The sequence below is a fragment of the Lampetra fluviatilis genome, chromosome 5 (assembly GCF_964198595.1).
Source record: "Lampetra fluviatilis chromosome 5, kcLamFluv1.1, whole genome shotgun sequence".
Classification (NCBI taxonomy): Eukaryota; Metazoa; Chordata; class Hyperoartia; order Petromyzontiformes; family Petromyzontidae; genus Lampetra; species Lampetra fluviatilis.
The window spans coordinates 118,727-136,602 of record NC_136279.1 but is presented as its reverse complement, the minus strand read 5'-3'; the positions used below and the strand labels follow the sequence as shown (position 1 = coordinate 136,602).

Here is a 17,876-nt window from a genome sequence, read left to right as displayed (position 1 = left end):
CGTGTATTTTATTTGTAGTGGTTCTTTATAAATCTGTAATTGGATTGGATTGGTTTAATATGATTTATCCCATGGGCACGTAGTGTATGAATGTGTGCTTTGAGTGCACCTGCCCAGAGCATGGTTGGCTACATACGGTGCAAAAAAAGTTCAACAATGTGATCAACCACGTATGAACATACACCTATTTGGTAAAAAAAACACACAACTGTTGATCACACAAGTCAACAAAGTAAACAACATGTTAAACATTGATTTGAAGCTTTCGTGACTGCAGGAATTACTCTTTGGTTCTTTCAGTAAAGTCACGTAGAAAGAAAATCAATTACATAATATAATACGACGTTTCGATTGCAACACAAGCAATCGTCATCAGGTAGAAAACAAACCTAGTGAACTTCGAAATACAATGCAATCCAACACAGAGTCGGCTAACACAACAGTCAGCACCTTACCTGGTTAATTACGTTCTTCCAAAGATTGCTAAATTTGGGAGAGAGAGAGAGAGAGACAAAACACAGACACGGGGACACACAGACAGACACACAAGCAGAGAGAGACAACACAGAGACACACAGAGAGACACACAACAGACACTACGTATTTTCTTTCTACGTGACTTGACCGAAAGAACCAAAGATATTAAACATTGTAAATGTTTAAAATTTCTGCTATGCTCGATATTGCAATATCCAAAGCAATACATAGGTTAGCAACACCAACTAATTCATAGTAACAGGTTATTAGGATGGATAGAATGCCAGCTATATTGTGACCTAGTTTTCGAAAGGAAAACCGGGTGAATTTTGTCTCTTAATGCATGCCAAGTGAATTGTGGTGTGTTTTTGTCTTTTATTGATACAAGTTATGCAGTTGCTATGCATGGTTTATTAAATGTAAATTTGGTTGAGTTTGAAAAATATAAAAATAGGCTTTACACTTTCTGGCAGGGTAAAGTTTGTTCTTATTTTTTTCCATTTTCATACTGGCAAAAGGGTCCCATAGGTATTGGTTTAGTTTACTGAACCTCGATTAAAGTTGTGCCTTGTGTCACAATACAATTACGTTTAAAGCAACCAAGATTTTCTATGTTTTTATTCTATTCTTGACCAAATGTGGTGGCAGTACTCTCCTAACTCAAACTTGATTCTCAAGAATTAACACTTCTCTGCATTTGTTTCTCAGTGAAGTTTACGCCACTCTAAAGGGTGGCTTTCCTGCCTACTGCTGGTGTGTGGAAGCCAGCATTTCTGTACATGGACTTCCAAGTGCCTACAGTTATTGAGTAATAACACCAACAAAGGAAACAAATAGGCTGCTTGTAAACTGGCATGTAAGAGGACCATGACTTTTAAAGGTTTTCCAAAAAACATATTGCTGTTTTTGCGTGTAACAGGAAATACCCGCGTCATCAAGCAGGCTGCCTTGCAGAAGTTTCAGGAAGAAATGGGAAAAGTTATAAAGGACCCGTACAAAGTTATCTTGAAAACCAGTAAACTTCCAATCTCTCTTCTGAATGAGACCAGCAAGCCACATGTAAGTGTACTTTGTGACTTATTGATGGGTGGGTATTGTTTCCAACATATTGTCTAGGATGACATGAATAAACTGTAATACGTATTTCCTGATAATTAACATCCTGAAAGTAAAAACTGCACAAGCTCATAATCAAAATGTTTGAGTTAGGTTCCTGGTTAAGGAGCGACTCGACCCATCTGTCTGGCATTGAAAAATTAGTACCACCTTGTGCGAATTCAACGATGGTGTTTCCTATGGAGAGATTGGTGGGTTGTCATAGGAATATAGAATTTTGATCATTGGCTTTGGAATCAATAGAACTTAAGACATTTAACTTTTTAATTCAATAAATATTTGTATATTTTGATCAACGTTAATAAAACTATACTCTTTATTTTCTTCCCAATTTGTGCTGTCTGCGTGGTCATGAAACAATGTTATTTTCGAACTTGTATAGCAATGCATCACGCTGTGTCAGAAAACAGCCTGTGGAAGGATAGACCAAAGAACAACTTCTGAGACCCCTTCAAGTAACTTCTTTGGAATCACTTTCCCACTGACCCTGCACAGAGAAATATTTGCTTTCGGCAGTTAAACCAATATTTTTCAATTTTAGAGCTAGAACTTTGCCAAATTAAATGAAAAACAAATTTAATTTGATGCTTTTTAATGCAGTCATTATTGACAGGAGTGAGGTGATAAACTTGCTACACTTAGGGAACCTAATTTAATCACAGGTAGCTAAAATCCAGATTTTAACTTTGGGTATTAGCTGTCCCCACTCCGTGTTATGACCCCTGAACCACTCAACCACCTGCATCTAACGTATTATTTAATTCCCATATCACGTAAGTATGAACTTCTTTCGCACTGAATGTAGCCAACCGTGCTAATCGGAGGTAACAATTGCTGTAACCAAGGCACTCCTGCCATGCCTCATGGTTCTCAGAACTCCCGGGTGCACATCCTCGACACGGAGAGTTTCGAGACAACATTCGGGAAGAAAGCACAGCGCAAGCGGCCGAGCCTGCCAGCAGCCGACCTACAGGCCCTGCTGGAGAGCGCCCAGACCTCGGCCGACACCTACGACCTCGAGAAAGACCGCGACCTCGTGGTGGAAGATTCTGGCATACGGTGAGCACCGAGGGCAAGCGAAAGTCACTTGACCAATGTGTAGCAAGTGCTTGGTGGTTTTAGATCTACAGAATGGTCAGAGTTCAGTAGTAATTTGTGAAAAGTCAAAGGAATAATAATATGTACATGTATATGGTGGCTACATGCTTCAATCATTCGAAGGGTACTCCAAGTGCTAGCTGTGACTCAGTATGGGGGCATTGCTTGATATTTGTACAGTCACTCCTCGCCTAACTTCGGGGTTACTTTCCTGGAAAATATGACTTTAAGTGAAGCAGCATTAAGCGAAACCTGTTTTCCCATAAGAAACAATGTAAATAGGGGGGGTTATTGTTCCTGGGAATTTTCCTATCAAAATTAAGAATGTAAAAAAGCTTTCTTAATGTACATATTTAATTGAAAAACGAATAATAACACTGATGATTAACTGTAGCTATAAGTGGAGAAAAGCTTGGTTTAGGTTAAGACCATGAAGAAGGGCCATTGCCAGGCCACACAGTGTGTATTTCATTGACAGATGTTTTAAGTTATATATTTTTTTAGAAGTCATCGCAGGTTGGCTGGGTCTGCAGCGCAATGCGCTAACCACTGCACCAAAGACAAAGATCCCCCTTGTAGCCTTTAGCAGGCTCGGTGCAAGTGCTGTTAGCGAGTAGCGCCTATGAATGCCGGCACAGCACACGAGAATGTGGGTGGCAGGCACCACACACGCATGGCCGTCTTTGTCTCCCAAGTGGTGACGTTTAATACACACTGCACCAGGTATTCATTTTGGACTGAGTCCAACTAGGGGAGTCCCAGTTCAGATAATCGCTATCACTGGTGTTGTTAGTGGTGGCTGTGAGCAGGAATCAAACTCTGGTCTCTGCCGAGTTGGCAGCGGAGTGCACAAACCACTGCACCACCACTCACTCTCACAACAATAACAACCGCCGTTCACTACGAATTGACGGTGACGTCACCACAATGAACCGACGTGAAGATATGCTGCCGTGTACTGTATCACCCCGCTGACTAGCGCAGCGCAAGAAAGCGAGGACCTGCCGTACAGTCTGGCCGCATAGAGCATACAGCTGCCTCACTTTCCGCCATGGAACGTAGTTGCCTGCTGGCAGCGACGTTAGAGCGATAACACACGACGTTAAATGCATAAATGGGTAGTGATTCATCGGTGACGTAGTAGCGAACAATGTTAAACGGGCCGAAGTGAAGCAACCAGTGACTTCCCAATAAGTAATTTGCAGATCTATTTTTATATTTCAGACCATGACGCCAGCACACAATCTTTAACATCCCCTGTGAGGCAGAAGGGGCGAAATATTTCATGGTTAATACACACCCGGGTATTAAGCATGGCAGCCTTTAAGATTTTAACTGCAAACATCTGCAGCAAGTTGTGAATGCACTCCCGCTGGGCCATGTCATCACCCCGTATGTTTAATGTGTTGGGATTAAAAGCTTTACAAACAAATGTGACTTTGGCAAAACTAGCAGCAGTTTAGATTTTTATTTTATTAAATATTGGTAAGAAGTAGGCCACATTATTCACCCCTTGATACCTAAATATGCTTGTTATTATACATGCAATAAAATGTACTCTATGGTAATGGTATATTTTGATTTACTTTAAGGTGAAGTGAAATATTTTTCCTCTGAATTTTTAGGGATGAGGCAAGAGAAGAGATCTTCAAAAAAGGACAGTCCAAGAGAATCTGGGGGGAGTTGTACAAGGTAATTATTGAGCGATTCATAAATGCAAATGTTTTTGCTGGTGAATGAAGGTGCAGTTACATGTACGTATTGGTTTCATGGCTGAAAAGAACACAAATAAGCACCATCTTCTAGCCGTGTATTCAGAGGGTCTCATGATGGGAGGACAGATGGCCTTTTGTTTGGCCCCTATATCATGGGATCTCCTTTGCCAGTACCAAAATATGATAATAGGGGTTTCCCCTTTGCATTCTGACCACAAGCATAGTGGTTAATGCAGACATGATTCCTTGTGAAAGGTTTCAGTTTGGTGTTTTTACATCTTAACGCCTGTTTTGTTGCCAGACAGAAGGGGAAAACCCTATTATCATATTTTGTCCCCTGTCTTAAAAATTGTAAAGCAACTTTTCACACCTGGTCAGCCTAATTTTTTATTTTATTATACCAGGTAAGGCCCACTGCAGAGAGGCATCTTGTGTGTTATTTTCATCACAAACAGAGGCCAGAGTTAATCGGGGTTGGAGACTGCACTCAACACCAAGGGCACGCTCTTGTGTGCCGTGAAGAAAGACTATTTCCCGTAACTTGGTCGATTATATATTTTTTCTTTTAAGGCAGTGTTAATGACAAATGTGAGTTTTTGTACATGTTATATGGAAGCTGATTGAATAAATAGCAAATCTCAATGATTTGCAGTTTTGTTTATTTTTATCTGTCATGTTGACTGAATAGGAACTGCTTGTTCAATATTTATTTTTGTAATACAAAATTTGCTAAGACTATCGGTCTGCTGCACATATATTATTTACAACTGACATAGTAATTTCACAATGAATATAATGAATGCATTATCAAAATAAGTCGATTTTGCAATGAATGCAATTGTAATTTAATGTTCAAAAGTTCAGCAAATACTTATGCATTCACAAAAATATTAATTGTGTGTATAGTTGAAGTTGCTCATGTAGATTATAATACTCCACCCCCGCCAACAACTCACTAGGTGATCGACTCATCAGATGTCGTTATCCAAGTTCTTGATGCTCGTGACCCAATGGGCACCCGCTCGAAGCACATCGAGAAGTACCTGCGTAAAGAGAAGCCTTGGAAACATCTGATCTTTGTGTTCAATAAGTGTGACCTTGTCCCAACGTGGGTGACGGTATGTACTTTTTTCACATGCATCCTAATAAGTATATATGCAGTGACATGGTCAAGCGGTCACGCGTTCGATGGATGGTGTAGAGGTTCGTGGTTCGGATTCGATAGACCACCCTGTATAATACTGTCTATTAACATAAAAACTACACGCCGCCTACTTAACAGTAGATGCTTCAAAATGGAAGATCATGTGGTGGGATTCAAAAAGAGCAGGCCATTCCTTGCTGGCGTCATGGTCCAAATTGACACATTTGAAATATTCACAAATTACTTCTGTGATATTACACATAGCAAACCATTGCCCATGACTTGCAGACTAATTTCCACTTGCAGGTTGGTGCCAAGTCGCCTTGTGCCATACCAAAACAGATGCCAACGGTGATCCCCTTCCAATGTTTGATATGAGATGTGATGTAAGGTTCTTTGAGATGCAATTCAAATATTATTATTAGTATGTGAATATTTTAGCACCCTGTTAAGTGTTATATGCACAAGTTTGACTATAAAGAGATGCTGCTTTGTATTTTCACGAAGAAAGAACCTTAGAAAAATAGATTTTTATGATTTAGTCTTAAGTATTTTTTAAGTACAATGCATAGTTCAATCAATCTTAATTTTTGCATCGGACCTTTCCCCAGAGTATTTGCCTCAAAGGGGTTTTGCAAAAAAACTATAAAATATTGTAGCTAAATGCATCAGAGAATTTGTATTAAGAAGTAGAAAATTCGTAATAAATTTGCACACATAAATTAAAAGCAAGTAGTACAAGATAATTTACAAGAGTGAATTCTAAATCATAAATATGTTTGAATATCTCTTCCCTGTTCTAATACTAAGCAAGTCTGCATCCTGTGATCTAAGAGGCCAACTTTGGATGTAAGACGACCCTTTGATAGGCGTCTAGTGGAACCTGGGCTCATTTTGGCCTTGTGATAAAATGCAAAGTGAAGTTTAATTAAAAGAGCAACAGTGATGTCGCCATTTTGGCTCCTCGTGTGTTTGCTTCACCAACATTTATAAACAAAGTAAATGGTACAACCTACATATTGTTCCAAGTACAGCTGCTATTAAAATTATAGCAATGCTCGGTATCTATTAATCACTGAAGAAATTTCCTTTCAAGCCGGCCAGCAGCCAACCAGCAGCCAACCACATGAAAGGGCCATTAAGCACCAGCACAGGCACCAGGCAGCCAAGGCCCAATGCTCGCTGCGCAATTTCCTCATGTTAAATTTTCCACTCGACCGAGAAGGATCTCCAATAACCAACTCTTGTTTTGTTTGACTTTGGTGCAAAAATGCCGTGTAAATTGTAAGTTAATTTAAATTGTAGATGGTTTCACATTCTACTGGCTTATTTCTTTCACAGCAACGCTGGGTCGCCATTCTGTCCAGTGAGTATCCAACGCTAGCCTTCCATGCCAGCATTACCAAGTCCTTTGGCAAGGGAGCCCTGATCCAACTCCTTAGACAGTTTGGAAAGGTAAGCCAGGGTTTTTTTTTTACATTTTATTAAAGATGAATGGAGTGCATATGTTTATAAATGTGTGGTGCGTTTTGATGGCGGCCTTATTGCAATATTGTTCTGCAGCTACACATAGACAAGAAACACATTAGTGTTGGCTTCATCGGCTACCCCAATGTGGGCAAGAGCTCCATCATCAACACGTTGAGGTCAAAGAAAGTGTGCAAGGTGGCTCCGATTGCAGGAGAAACCAAGGTGAGACAATGTCCTGTGCAAGAACATCTATGTTGCCATTTGAGTGTCACGTTTCAAGATGAGTGGTGCTGTAGCACAGATCAGCTCTCAATCAGAAGTTGTGATTTCATATTCCTGCCAGGGTTATTGAGTTTTTGGAGTCGGTAAATTAGGTCACATTTTTGCTCTAGACTTTGGGTTGTAGTGTTTCTGCTCATCCAGGACCAAAATGGAGATGTCCACTACCCCACACATTAGCAGAGAGACACGTTGAATCATAAGTAATAAGAGTAGGGCTCTAATCGCTCAGTCAATGAGTATTAAGAGTAGGTTTTTGCTGAAAAAGTCTTAAGACGGAGAAAGTTGTGGTTATCCTCAGTAAATGAATGGCATTTAATTTCTCGTTTCATGTGCAAATTAAATAAATGTTTACGACCAATTCAGGTTCCTAGTGCAGCGTGCTAACTGCTGTGCCACCGCTCCCCATTATGATGGGGAGCGCTGTTCTTATAAACACGCCATCAGACGGAAAATACGGTGTGAACAATTACGTGTTGTACAGCTGACCCCTGTAAGATTTACACACCGAATATTGACCTGGCTTCAGCGAGCCTACGAATATGCGTGTGTGCAGGTGTTGCACCAACATTGTCAACCTTTAGATATCTGTTCAATCATTTTAAACAGATATGCAAAAGAGACATCCTTGGGAATGGAACATGTTGTGTCTCTCCTGTAGAATAGAAGCAGATGTGTCATAAATTTGGTATTGTGTTTTGTGACTGTTGCATGAGAAAGGTCTGGCAGTACATAACACTGATGAAGCGCATTTTCCTCATCGATTGCCCTGGTGTTGTCTACCCTTCTGGCGACACGGAGACGGAGATTGTTCTCAAAGGAGTGGTAAATAAAGTTTTATGTCGCGTGTGATCTTATATAAGTTATATGTTTGAAACTGCATATGGAAATTCGTTAGAAGTAGCGTAGCCAAAAAATTTAATCTCGATTTTTTTTATTACATTCAACGTGAGACCTGTTTTATTCGAAATGTTGAATATAAAGCACAGTAATCAGTTATACAAATTTTGGTGTGGCTATTGAATAGCTAGGTTTGTAATCAGTACTTGTAGAAAGCTTACAGGAATATTTATAAAAAACTTAATCTAGAAAGCATGAAAATAAATTATGTAAGAATATATTCAGCCACTGTGCACCATACATATAGTTTAAGGAAGTGTATGTATTTAATAACTATAAACATGCTTCAAGGTTATCCAAAAATATGCCCAATTGCTGGGCTCAATTGAGTCTATTTTCTGAAAACTGCTCTTAAATCACTCCCTGGCCTGTGTGCGCCTTAGGTCCAAATAGAGAAAATTAAAACGCCTGAAGATCACATACCAGAGGTTCTGAACCGTGTTAAGCCAGACTACATCCAGAAGACATACAAAATCGAGTCTTGGTCAAGCCCAGAAGACTTTCTGGAGAAGATGGCTTTCCGCATGGGCAAGCTACTGAAGGTATTTTATACATCATCAACACACATTTCTGTTAGTTTTCTTATGTGATCTAGAATTGTTTTTGAGCTTCACTGAAGCTTGTTCCTAAACATGTTGGCACCATTGTCATCAGCCATGATCTGTTCACTGCTGGATGAAGGCCTCCCAACATCTATTGCCATCCCTAAAGGTCTTGCGATGCAACCATCCACCTCGCCAGCCTCACCCGTCTGCCATCATCAGTACTCGTGACGGGTCCTATCAAAGTCCACTTAGTCTTTTTAAGTCAATATAATGTCACTAATTACTCCTATAATGAGCCAAAAATGTATGTGTGTCCCGCGCGTGACATCACTCCACGTCGACCAGCCTCCATTTATAATCATGAACCGGTTACGTGCTCCACATGGACCTGCCCCCCCCTCATTAATAATCATGAGCAGGTGACATCACTCCATCGAACAGCCCCCTCAATAATCAATGAACAGGTGACGTCCTCCAAATGGACACCCCCCCTCCATTAATAGTTAGCGGGTGATGTCACTCCACTGGGGAGGCGAGAGGCGCCTCCTCAGCGACAACTTATAACCCTGACGTCACGTGATCTCCGTCACGCTGTTGAGACATAGAAGTTAAAAGGACGTCATGATGAACAAGGGATTATAACCTTTACATGAAATAAGTCTGTGTCAGCGCGGCCTTACAAATTGCACACAAATTTATGCAATTAATATCACGTTGCGGTCTGCTTTCGCTAGCAAGTTTCAGATTTATTGAAATACACCCGTCCTTGGACGGGAAAAGGCTAGTTTTTGGTATATTCTATCATTTGTGTTTTGCTTTTCTTTCATTGTATTGTGAGTAATAATGTTTATCATCTATTTTTCATAGAAGGTAATATTCACTGATTGAAAATATTCTCTTTTAAGCACATTGCTCTGTTGCGTTTCATTATCAAATAAATTTTCTTAATGCATTATTCCAAATTCACCTTTAATAATTGACCTAGGCATGTATACTCTGTTTTTCTTCAGTAGTGTACATCCAGCACATTTTCTTTTCTTTGGCAAACTTGTACTTTGCTTTTGTATTGCTCTGTCTAACTTGAACCCAGCTATGCAGCATTCTTGTTTGGTCATTCGTTTTCAACAAATGTTATAATAACTATATCATCAGCAAATCTGAGATGGATAATGTCTTCTCCATTTGTCGCTTTGCCTTTGTTTCTTTAACCCAGCTTTTGGAATAGTCTTATGTCGCAGAGGATAATTTCACTTTTTCATGAGCACCCACATTGCCTTGTACCAGTTTGGCCACAGTGTACATTAAAGGTTAAAACACCCCATCAATGTAATTTATATGCTGTCAAATTGGTTGATGATTATCATTCACTCGACTGAGATGTATACTTATCCCTACAGTTCTGCTATTAAAATTATTCTTATATAGCAAATAAAATAAAAGTCTGATGGTCAGCAAAATTGTTTTTTTTGCATAATTAGAAATATAGTGGAATATTTGATTTAATACTTTATTTTTTAAAAATTGCAAAAGCAATTGCCAAGTATAAAGTGAAACGTGAGTAGCAGTTGAATGTTTCATTAGAAAGTGCAGCCAAAATCAAGACTGCAATCTTGTTTAATAACAACACCAAGATCTCAAGTTGCTGATGCTCAGCCACTTTTGCTGCTTGGAGGAGCTGTGCTTTTATTGTGCTGAGTTCTAGTGCTTACATACGTGGAGTGGACCGTTAATTAGAACCATTTCAGTTTGTTCAATAGGATGTGTGTATTTATATATCTCTGTGTTTTGTATGGCTACTTCATAATGCTGTGATGTTCTATTCGCACGTATAGAAGTGTATACAAGCTCTCACTTACTCTTGGTTCTTTCGGTAAAGTCACGTAAATAGAAAAAAATAATTAAAAATAAATAATGAAATATTTTTCCATGTAGAATAATAAAAACTTTTTAATAAATAATTATAACGTTTTTAAATAACAAAAGCAAAAACCCCACAATAAAAAATAGTGAAATAAATAGAAAATAATAAAAGCAAAAAAATCCACGACGTTTCGATAGTAACACACCGCCTGTTGAAGACCGCTTGTGTTGCGATCAACGTCGAGGGTTTTTTTCTTTTATTATTTCCAATTTATTTTATTTTACTATCTTTTATTTTTGATTATGGGTTTTTTGCTTTTATTATTTTAGATACATTTTTTATTTTATTTATATGATTTAAATGTTTTTTTTCTATTTACGTGACTTTACCGAAAGAACCAAGATTATGATTTGCTGCAGTCACGAAAGTTTTAAGTAAAAATTTAAGCCGTAACTTATTCACAGCTTTATCAACGAATCACACGTGTGTACAAATGTAATATTGTGAATTATGTGTTATGAGCTTTTAATAACTTGTGTGATTTGTATTATTATTGCATAACATTTCTAATATATACACAAGGAATAATAATGTAACATTATTGTAGTGACAAAATGTCTGCATGGCTCTATTGCTTTCACGGAATAACTAAGTCTTCGGTACAAAGGTAATCCGCAAGGCTTATGGTATTTCATGACCTTTCTGCCATCACACAGTTGAATGTTATCGTTCTGACACGTGTGGTTACATTATTTCAGTATCTGTAGTTGGAAACTTTTTGGGCCCATTATGTAGATTCCAGCATTTACAGCCTTGGGAGAACAGCAAGGCTGCACTCTGCCTTTAAACACAAGCAAACTGTCCTGGTTATAGTTTATTGAGGAAACCTGGAACGATAATGGATTCTCATACTGCCAATAATTGTGTGTACCTCCATGTCGTCATTGGGCTTACTATTATAGTAATCTCATTAATATAATACAACGTGCATGTATTCATGGTTACGCAGAGCATCTTTGTTTCATTTAGACCAGGAGTGTGCAGCCGTCAGCCCATGGGCCATTTTGAGCCCACGGAGTTAGTTGTGACTCTGCGAGCACTGATTTACGTGAGCTATTGGCTAAGTGGGCTGTTCACTGCGAACAGGCGACTATTCCTTTCATTCGTGAATATGGCATCATTCGCAAACATGACGTTCTTTTCCCTTAAGTGAAGTTGCGTTTGCGACGTTTTCACGTGAACCTCTCGGCCCACAGTGAGCTAGTCGTGTGATTCCGTTTATGGGTCAAGCAAAGAAAATGTTGCAACTGCTGATGGAGAACGTGCTTGGAGAGAGGGACAGCTTACTCAGCCACATGGTGGACTTTGTAAATGAAACCTGGGTTTAATATTTTGGTTTTGTTTCTTTCATAATGCATTTAAATATAGTTGTATATAATCAATCTGTGCATGGTATTTGGTCTTATAATGCAACAATTCATCTCTATCCTGAAAACGAGCAGATCTCCTCGCTGCGATCTCTGCAGTGGGATGTCCCTTTTGAGAATGTTCCCTTCTTTGGCTACCGTTCTGTTGTTAGTCTAGGCCACCAGCCATCATCCCTTCTAGCAACTTTCCCTGCCCAAGGTCCTATTCCTTACGTCAATATGATGCCTCTAACTTGCGTAGGTTCTGTAACCCGTGCATTCCTCTTTCTGGTTTTCCTTGTCATTTCAAACATGCACCTCCGTGCTTCTTGCTGCATTTTTCAGTTTTTCGACTTTTTTTTGTAAATTTCTGTTTCTGACCAATATTTTATAGTAGATATATGCTAATCGAAGCACTTTTTACGTTAGAAATTTCGTATGTTAAAATGCATTATTCAAGAATTTAGAATTACTGAATAATTCAAGAAGTTAATAAAATAATAAACTAAATTAAGAAAGCTGAAAAGTTTGGCTCATGACACGAGCAATACAACAATTAAGTACTGTTAACTAAATTTAAGATATTTGTTGTAGGGACACAACTGGACAACACATTATTGTGTACCTAGGTCAGTTATTTAAGGTGGACTGGGATAAAACTGTTGAAATAATGAGGTGGACGAGAGGTTGGAGTGCTTTTGGACAACTCAACTTCATGAAAAGCAACTTACAAATGCTCTTAGTCGTGCAAGAAAAATATTCAAATTGCTCCGGTTTTTACATAATTTATTTCAAAAAAATTTTTATTGCAAAATAGCTTTCGGCTGATTTTTTTTCAGCAAATATAATCAATACATTTCTCATTTGAGGCCACCATGAGGTTACACATTTGGTCATGTGGCTCAGCAGGAGAGAGCTGCTCTCAATGGGACGGTTGCGAGTTCTAATCATGGTTGGGGATTGACTCATCATCCCTCTGGGGTTGATAAAATGAGTATCCTGTCATAGGAATGTGGAATTGCCACTTGGCTCATAGTTGTGAATGAGAGTTAATTACTGCTTTCATGCTCATTAATCTTGAATTACATTTCACTTGACCATTATGTAGCCCATGTTTGTGTTTAGAAATGAATTATTATTTGGTTCTTTCGGTTAAGTCACGTCTAAAGATAAAATAAGAAATTAAATTAAATAATAGAATACGACGTTTCGATTGCAACACAAGCAATCATCATCAGGTATAATGAAATACCGACATAATATCTAACCAGAAAACTATAGACAGACATATTAGCAGACAGATATCAATCGAAACGTCGTATTCTATTATTTAATTTAATTTATTATTTTATCTTTAGACGTGACTTAACCGAAAGAACCAAATAATAATTCCTGCAGTCACGAAAGTTCTAAAATTAAGATTTAGAAATGAACTTCCAAAAACATACATAGTATAATTCTGCAAACAATCAAGTCTTCAGGCTGCCTATCTAACGGCCACCCACTGCTTCTAGTGCCCTGCAAGTTTTGGAGTTTATGGGTGGAAGGTGTTGCCGCTGCCGGCTGCTTGAACGTGTGCCCATCACTCCCTATTGTGTTGGTCAGGGTGGGGAGCCAGACTGCCAGACCGTGGCCAAGATGGTGCTCAATGATTTCCAGAGGGGTAGGATCCCATTCTTTGTGAAGCCGCCAGCAGCCCCAGGGGGTGTGAAGGTAAGTGGCTCCACAGCAGCAGCAAACCCTACCACTTGCTTAGCCTGCTGCTTATCGTGGCATCCATTGAATTTACAGCCTTCCAATAGTGCCTTAATCACAGGATCACTTAGATTGTTATTTCCCTTGAGGTTAATAATATTGTGTGTGAATGTTCAATAGTGAAAACTATGCACATTGGTAAAATCTTGTCCAAGTTTCATTAAATCTTGCAAGAGAACAAACAGTACATGAAAAAAAAATATCTTCCATCACATCTTTAGGCGCCAAGTCAAAAAGTATTTGAGAGTGAAGGTGAGTTTTCTGTAGAACATTCAACCACAAAGCCATCTCCATAATACATTACCGTCTTCACACTTGTGTGCAGCAAAGCTTGCTGTTCAGAAATTATTGTGCCATATCCTGCATGAAGTGGATTTAGGAAGTCTGACCATATGTGCTGTGTGAAATAAATTACGGGCAGTCTTAATAAATATACAAACAAAATGCCAAATAGATGTTTACACTGCTACATGACCCAAAGTATAACCCGGCTCTGACAAGGCTCGGAGGACAGGGTAGGGTTTATCTGGCCATGGTGACTAAACGATGTTTTGTTGCACCGTTTGGGATGTTTATTTTCTGTTCATTAAGAAACACAAACATTGAAAATGTAAACATTTGTGGATAGTATGATTACCACAGGCTCATTCATAAAAATGTTACTCAGTTGAAATCAAAACAGGAATATGATGTCCCTAAATAAATGATTTACATTTTTTTGTCAAACAAAGATGATGTGCTGTTCATTAAGTGAGAAGGGTCCTTATAGGCCCTTCCATTATGAAACAGAAGACTACTGGTCTACAACCGAAGCTGTTAGCAAGGAAAAGGCATTCGTACTGCCATAACTTGTTTTTTATGACATAAGGGTAAATATGCAATTTCTGGTAATTGACCGGATTTGATTTTAATTAGATAATTTCTTAGTCAAAAAAATTATTCCGTTAAGACATTTACGATAACAGACACAATTATGAAAAAGAGTTTAAATTTGTGAGGTCAAGCAAATGTCAATTTGAGGCTTCCTATACATGGAAACAACGTTATTTTAAAAATACTCAACATTGATAATACATCTTGATCATGCAATGTGTACAGGGAGTCAACACGGAAGCCCAAAATGAAGCAGAGGTTGGAGCAGACACAAAAACGCAGGATACAGAAGTTGCGAGCAATCCCGTTGTTAGCCAGGAAGTGTCAGGGCAAGGAGATGCTGTCGCGGTTGAGGAGGAGGAGGAGGAACAGGAAGAGGGGGTCAACGCCTCAGCCAGCGTGGTCCACCCCAGCGTCCACCAGGACTTCAGCGTCATCAGTGTGGGACTGGAGTTTTCTGGAGACGATCTACTCCCTCTTGAACCCATCGAGCTGCCATCTGAGGATGAGAATGAAGATGACAAAGGTGGCTGCTATATGAGCTGTGGGTGGGTGAGGCTTCGCCTTGACTCCATGTGGACCTGTTCAACTGGCAGAGCACACTTCTACAACACGCTGATCTACCCCTACGTCTAGTGCACTTGAATTGGTGACGGGTTAATTTGGTACTTTGGCAAACGTTGCTTTGGGTCTCACGCCAGTTGATGTAATCTTCATAGTATTGTCTGCCTTCCAAATACATATGGACATATGACTGTACATTCCAAGCAATTATTTTTTGCATTTCAGACTAACGAGGTTGTTTAAATGTTGGCAAGTATAGAAACATTCAGGTATTTGTCTTGCCATGGTATACACACAATGCATTGCTATGAAGTATTGACATTGAAAAACATTCATTTGAAAAAAACACTGATGCCCCTGGGTTTACTCACCATGTCCAATTGTCATGGTTTTGTGCCACGACGTTGGAGTTCATATTTTTTATGAGGAAGGCCTATTTCCCAAAATGTCTCCTATTATGTATCTTTTTCCTTTTAGGGCCACAGTGTTATTAACACATGGGCTGAGTTTGTATTGATGCATTTGCATCTCGACCAATGCAGTATCACAAAAACTTTGTTTAATTTAAAACATTTGAGGTGATTGATTGGTATGCATCGAATTAACTGGTGATGAGCCATTGATTGTGAGGTGAGCTGATCCTGTTTTCACATCACAAGCATTGACTTCACATTGAGTAATTCATTCTAGATTTGAAGCTTTCGTGACTGCAATGATTCATATTCTTAGGTTTTTTCGGTAAAGTCACGTAGGTAAAAACATTAAAAAATAAAATAAAAATAAAAATCACGACGTTTCGGAGGCAACACAAGCTTCCGTCTTCAGGTGGTACCGTCACAGCCACGACAGCTCAGCCTTTGTTATGCAGTCTATTCTTAGTCTCAAGCCTCACCTTACCATATTAATAATAAGTATGCGGCCCTTGCCCCACCACCTTCTCCAACCATTATATAAACGCAGTGGTAACTCCTGCAATCTCTCATTTACTTGATACAGCTGTCGTGGCTGTGACGGTACCACCTGAAGACGGAAGCTTGTGTTGCCTCCGAAACGTCGTGATTTTTATTTTATTTTACTTTTTAATGTTTTTACCTACGTGACTTTACCGAAAAAACCTAAGAATATGAGTCATTCATGTTGCTATATATCCATTATGTTATCAATAATGAAGGAACATTGAATAAAACTTACTGTATTTTAATTTAAGGAGCACTTTAATGCATGAGCATTTGTTTATAACTTTAAACTACTGTACAACTAAATTATTAAACTTGTATATTCCATAGAAAATAACTGTAAGCCTTGAAACTTGGAAGGGCCGATGGAATTTCTGAAAAAAAATGATCGATTCCGATAGTAACTTTTTGTGAGAAGTGGTGGGTTTGGTTCTGCTTAACATATGAATCTCTTTACCAGATGACAGCCTTTCAGACAATGAGCAGAACTCTGCCCGGCATGAAGGTGCCGGGCCTCCTAATGTGGGGCTTCCGGAGGACGTGGAGGGTGCAACTGAAGACAGTGCCTCCTGTGCCAGAGAGAAGCCGGAAGCCAAGTCCACTAAAAGTGTAATCAGAGACCTTGATGCCAAGATTGACAAATATAAAAAGTTCCTGGCTCAAGCCCAGGCCAAGAGGTTTTCTGCCATCAGGTATGTACAATTCCTTCTCAGGATTCCTGTTCTGAATGGATAAGCTTTAGATTTGTATTCTGACCGTGTGTGATTGTTCGCATTATAAATGTTAAAGCCAAAGCTGGCTTTATCTCTGAGTTGGTGCTAGTATAGGGTACCCAACAGAAATTAATACTTTCATGGGATGCTTGAATTTTAATTGGTGAAATGTTACTGAGTTCATGATGCAAACATGATGCCTTGAATAAAGGTGTCAGTTTTGTACCAGTTAAAAGGGTTAAAACCTACCATTATATTTTGCCACTGGTAAAAGAGATCTCATAGTGTAAATGTTTACCCCGAACTCTCAATACTCTGATATTGCACTGTTTTTGAGTTGTACGCCTTCTGGTGTCATCTGGCCCTACACCAATGGGGACTAGGCTCTAAAGAAAGCCGTCTCGGGTGTGGGCCAATCAACTTCAAGGACAGTGCATATTATTATCCTTATCAGAGTTGCTTCTTTTTGTTTGCTTTATTGACTACTTGTGTTGTGGTCATTGCAAACATGATGCCTTGAATAAAGGTGTCAGTTTTGTACCAGTTAAAAGGGTTAAAACCTACCATTATATTTTGCCACTGGTAAAAGAGATCTCATAGTGTAAATGTTTACCCCAAACTCTCAATACTCTGATATTGCACTGTTTTTGAGTTGTACGCCTTCTGGTGTCATCTGGCCCTACACCAATGGGGACTAGGCTCTAAAGAAAGCCGTCTCGGGTGTGGGCCAATCAACTTCAAGGACAGTGCATATTATTATCCTTATCAGAGTTGCTTCTTTTTGTTTGCTTTATTGACTACTTGTGTTGTGGTCATTGCAAACATGATGCCTTGAATAAAGGTGTCAGTTTTGTACCAGTTAAAAGGGTTAAAACCTACCATTATATTTTGCCACTGGTAAAAGAGATCTCATAGTGTAAATGTTTACCCCGAACTCTCAATACTCTGATATTGCACTGTTTTTGAGTTGTACGCCTTCTGGTGTCATCTGGCCCTACACCAAT

The 17,876-nt window shown here is 39.1% G+C and overlaps 1 protein-coding gene across 1 annotated transcript in view; it reads left to right on the top strand.

Annotated features, from left to right (window-relative positions):
• The window catches only part of GNL2 (G protein nucleolar 2), a 28,385-nt gene that overhangs the window by 4,817 nt on the left and 5,692 nt on the right, over positions 1–17,876 (top strand). Inside the window, exons 4-14 of the mRNA XM_078856294.1 lie at positions 1,397–1,536; positions 2,468–2,652; positions 4,317–4,383; positions 5,366–5,524; positions 6,892–7,005; positions 7,114–7,242; positions 8,020–8,124; positions 8,583–8,741; positions 13,617–13,724; positions 14,865–15,165; positions 16,620–16,851. Coding sequence (XP_078712420.1) covers positions 1,397–1,536; positions 2,468–2,652; positions 4,317–4,383; positions 5,366–5,524; positions 6,892–7,005; positions 7,114–7,242; positions 8,020–8,124; positions 8,583–8,741; positions 13,617–13,724; positions 14,865–15,165; positions 16,620–16,851 — 1,699 coding nt within the window. The remainder of the gene's footprint in view (positions 1–1,396; positions 1,537–2,467; positions 2,653–4,316; positions 4,384–5,365; positions 5,525–6,891; positions 7,006–7,113; positions 7,243–8,019; positions 8,125–8,582; positions 8,742–13,616; positions 13,725–14,864; positions 15,166–16,619; positions 16,852–17,876) is intronic.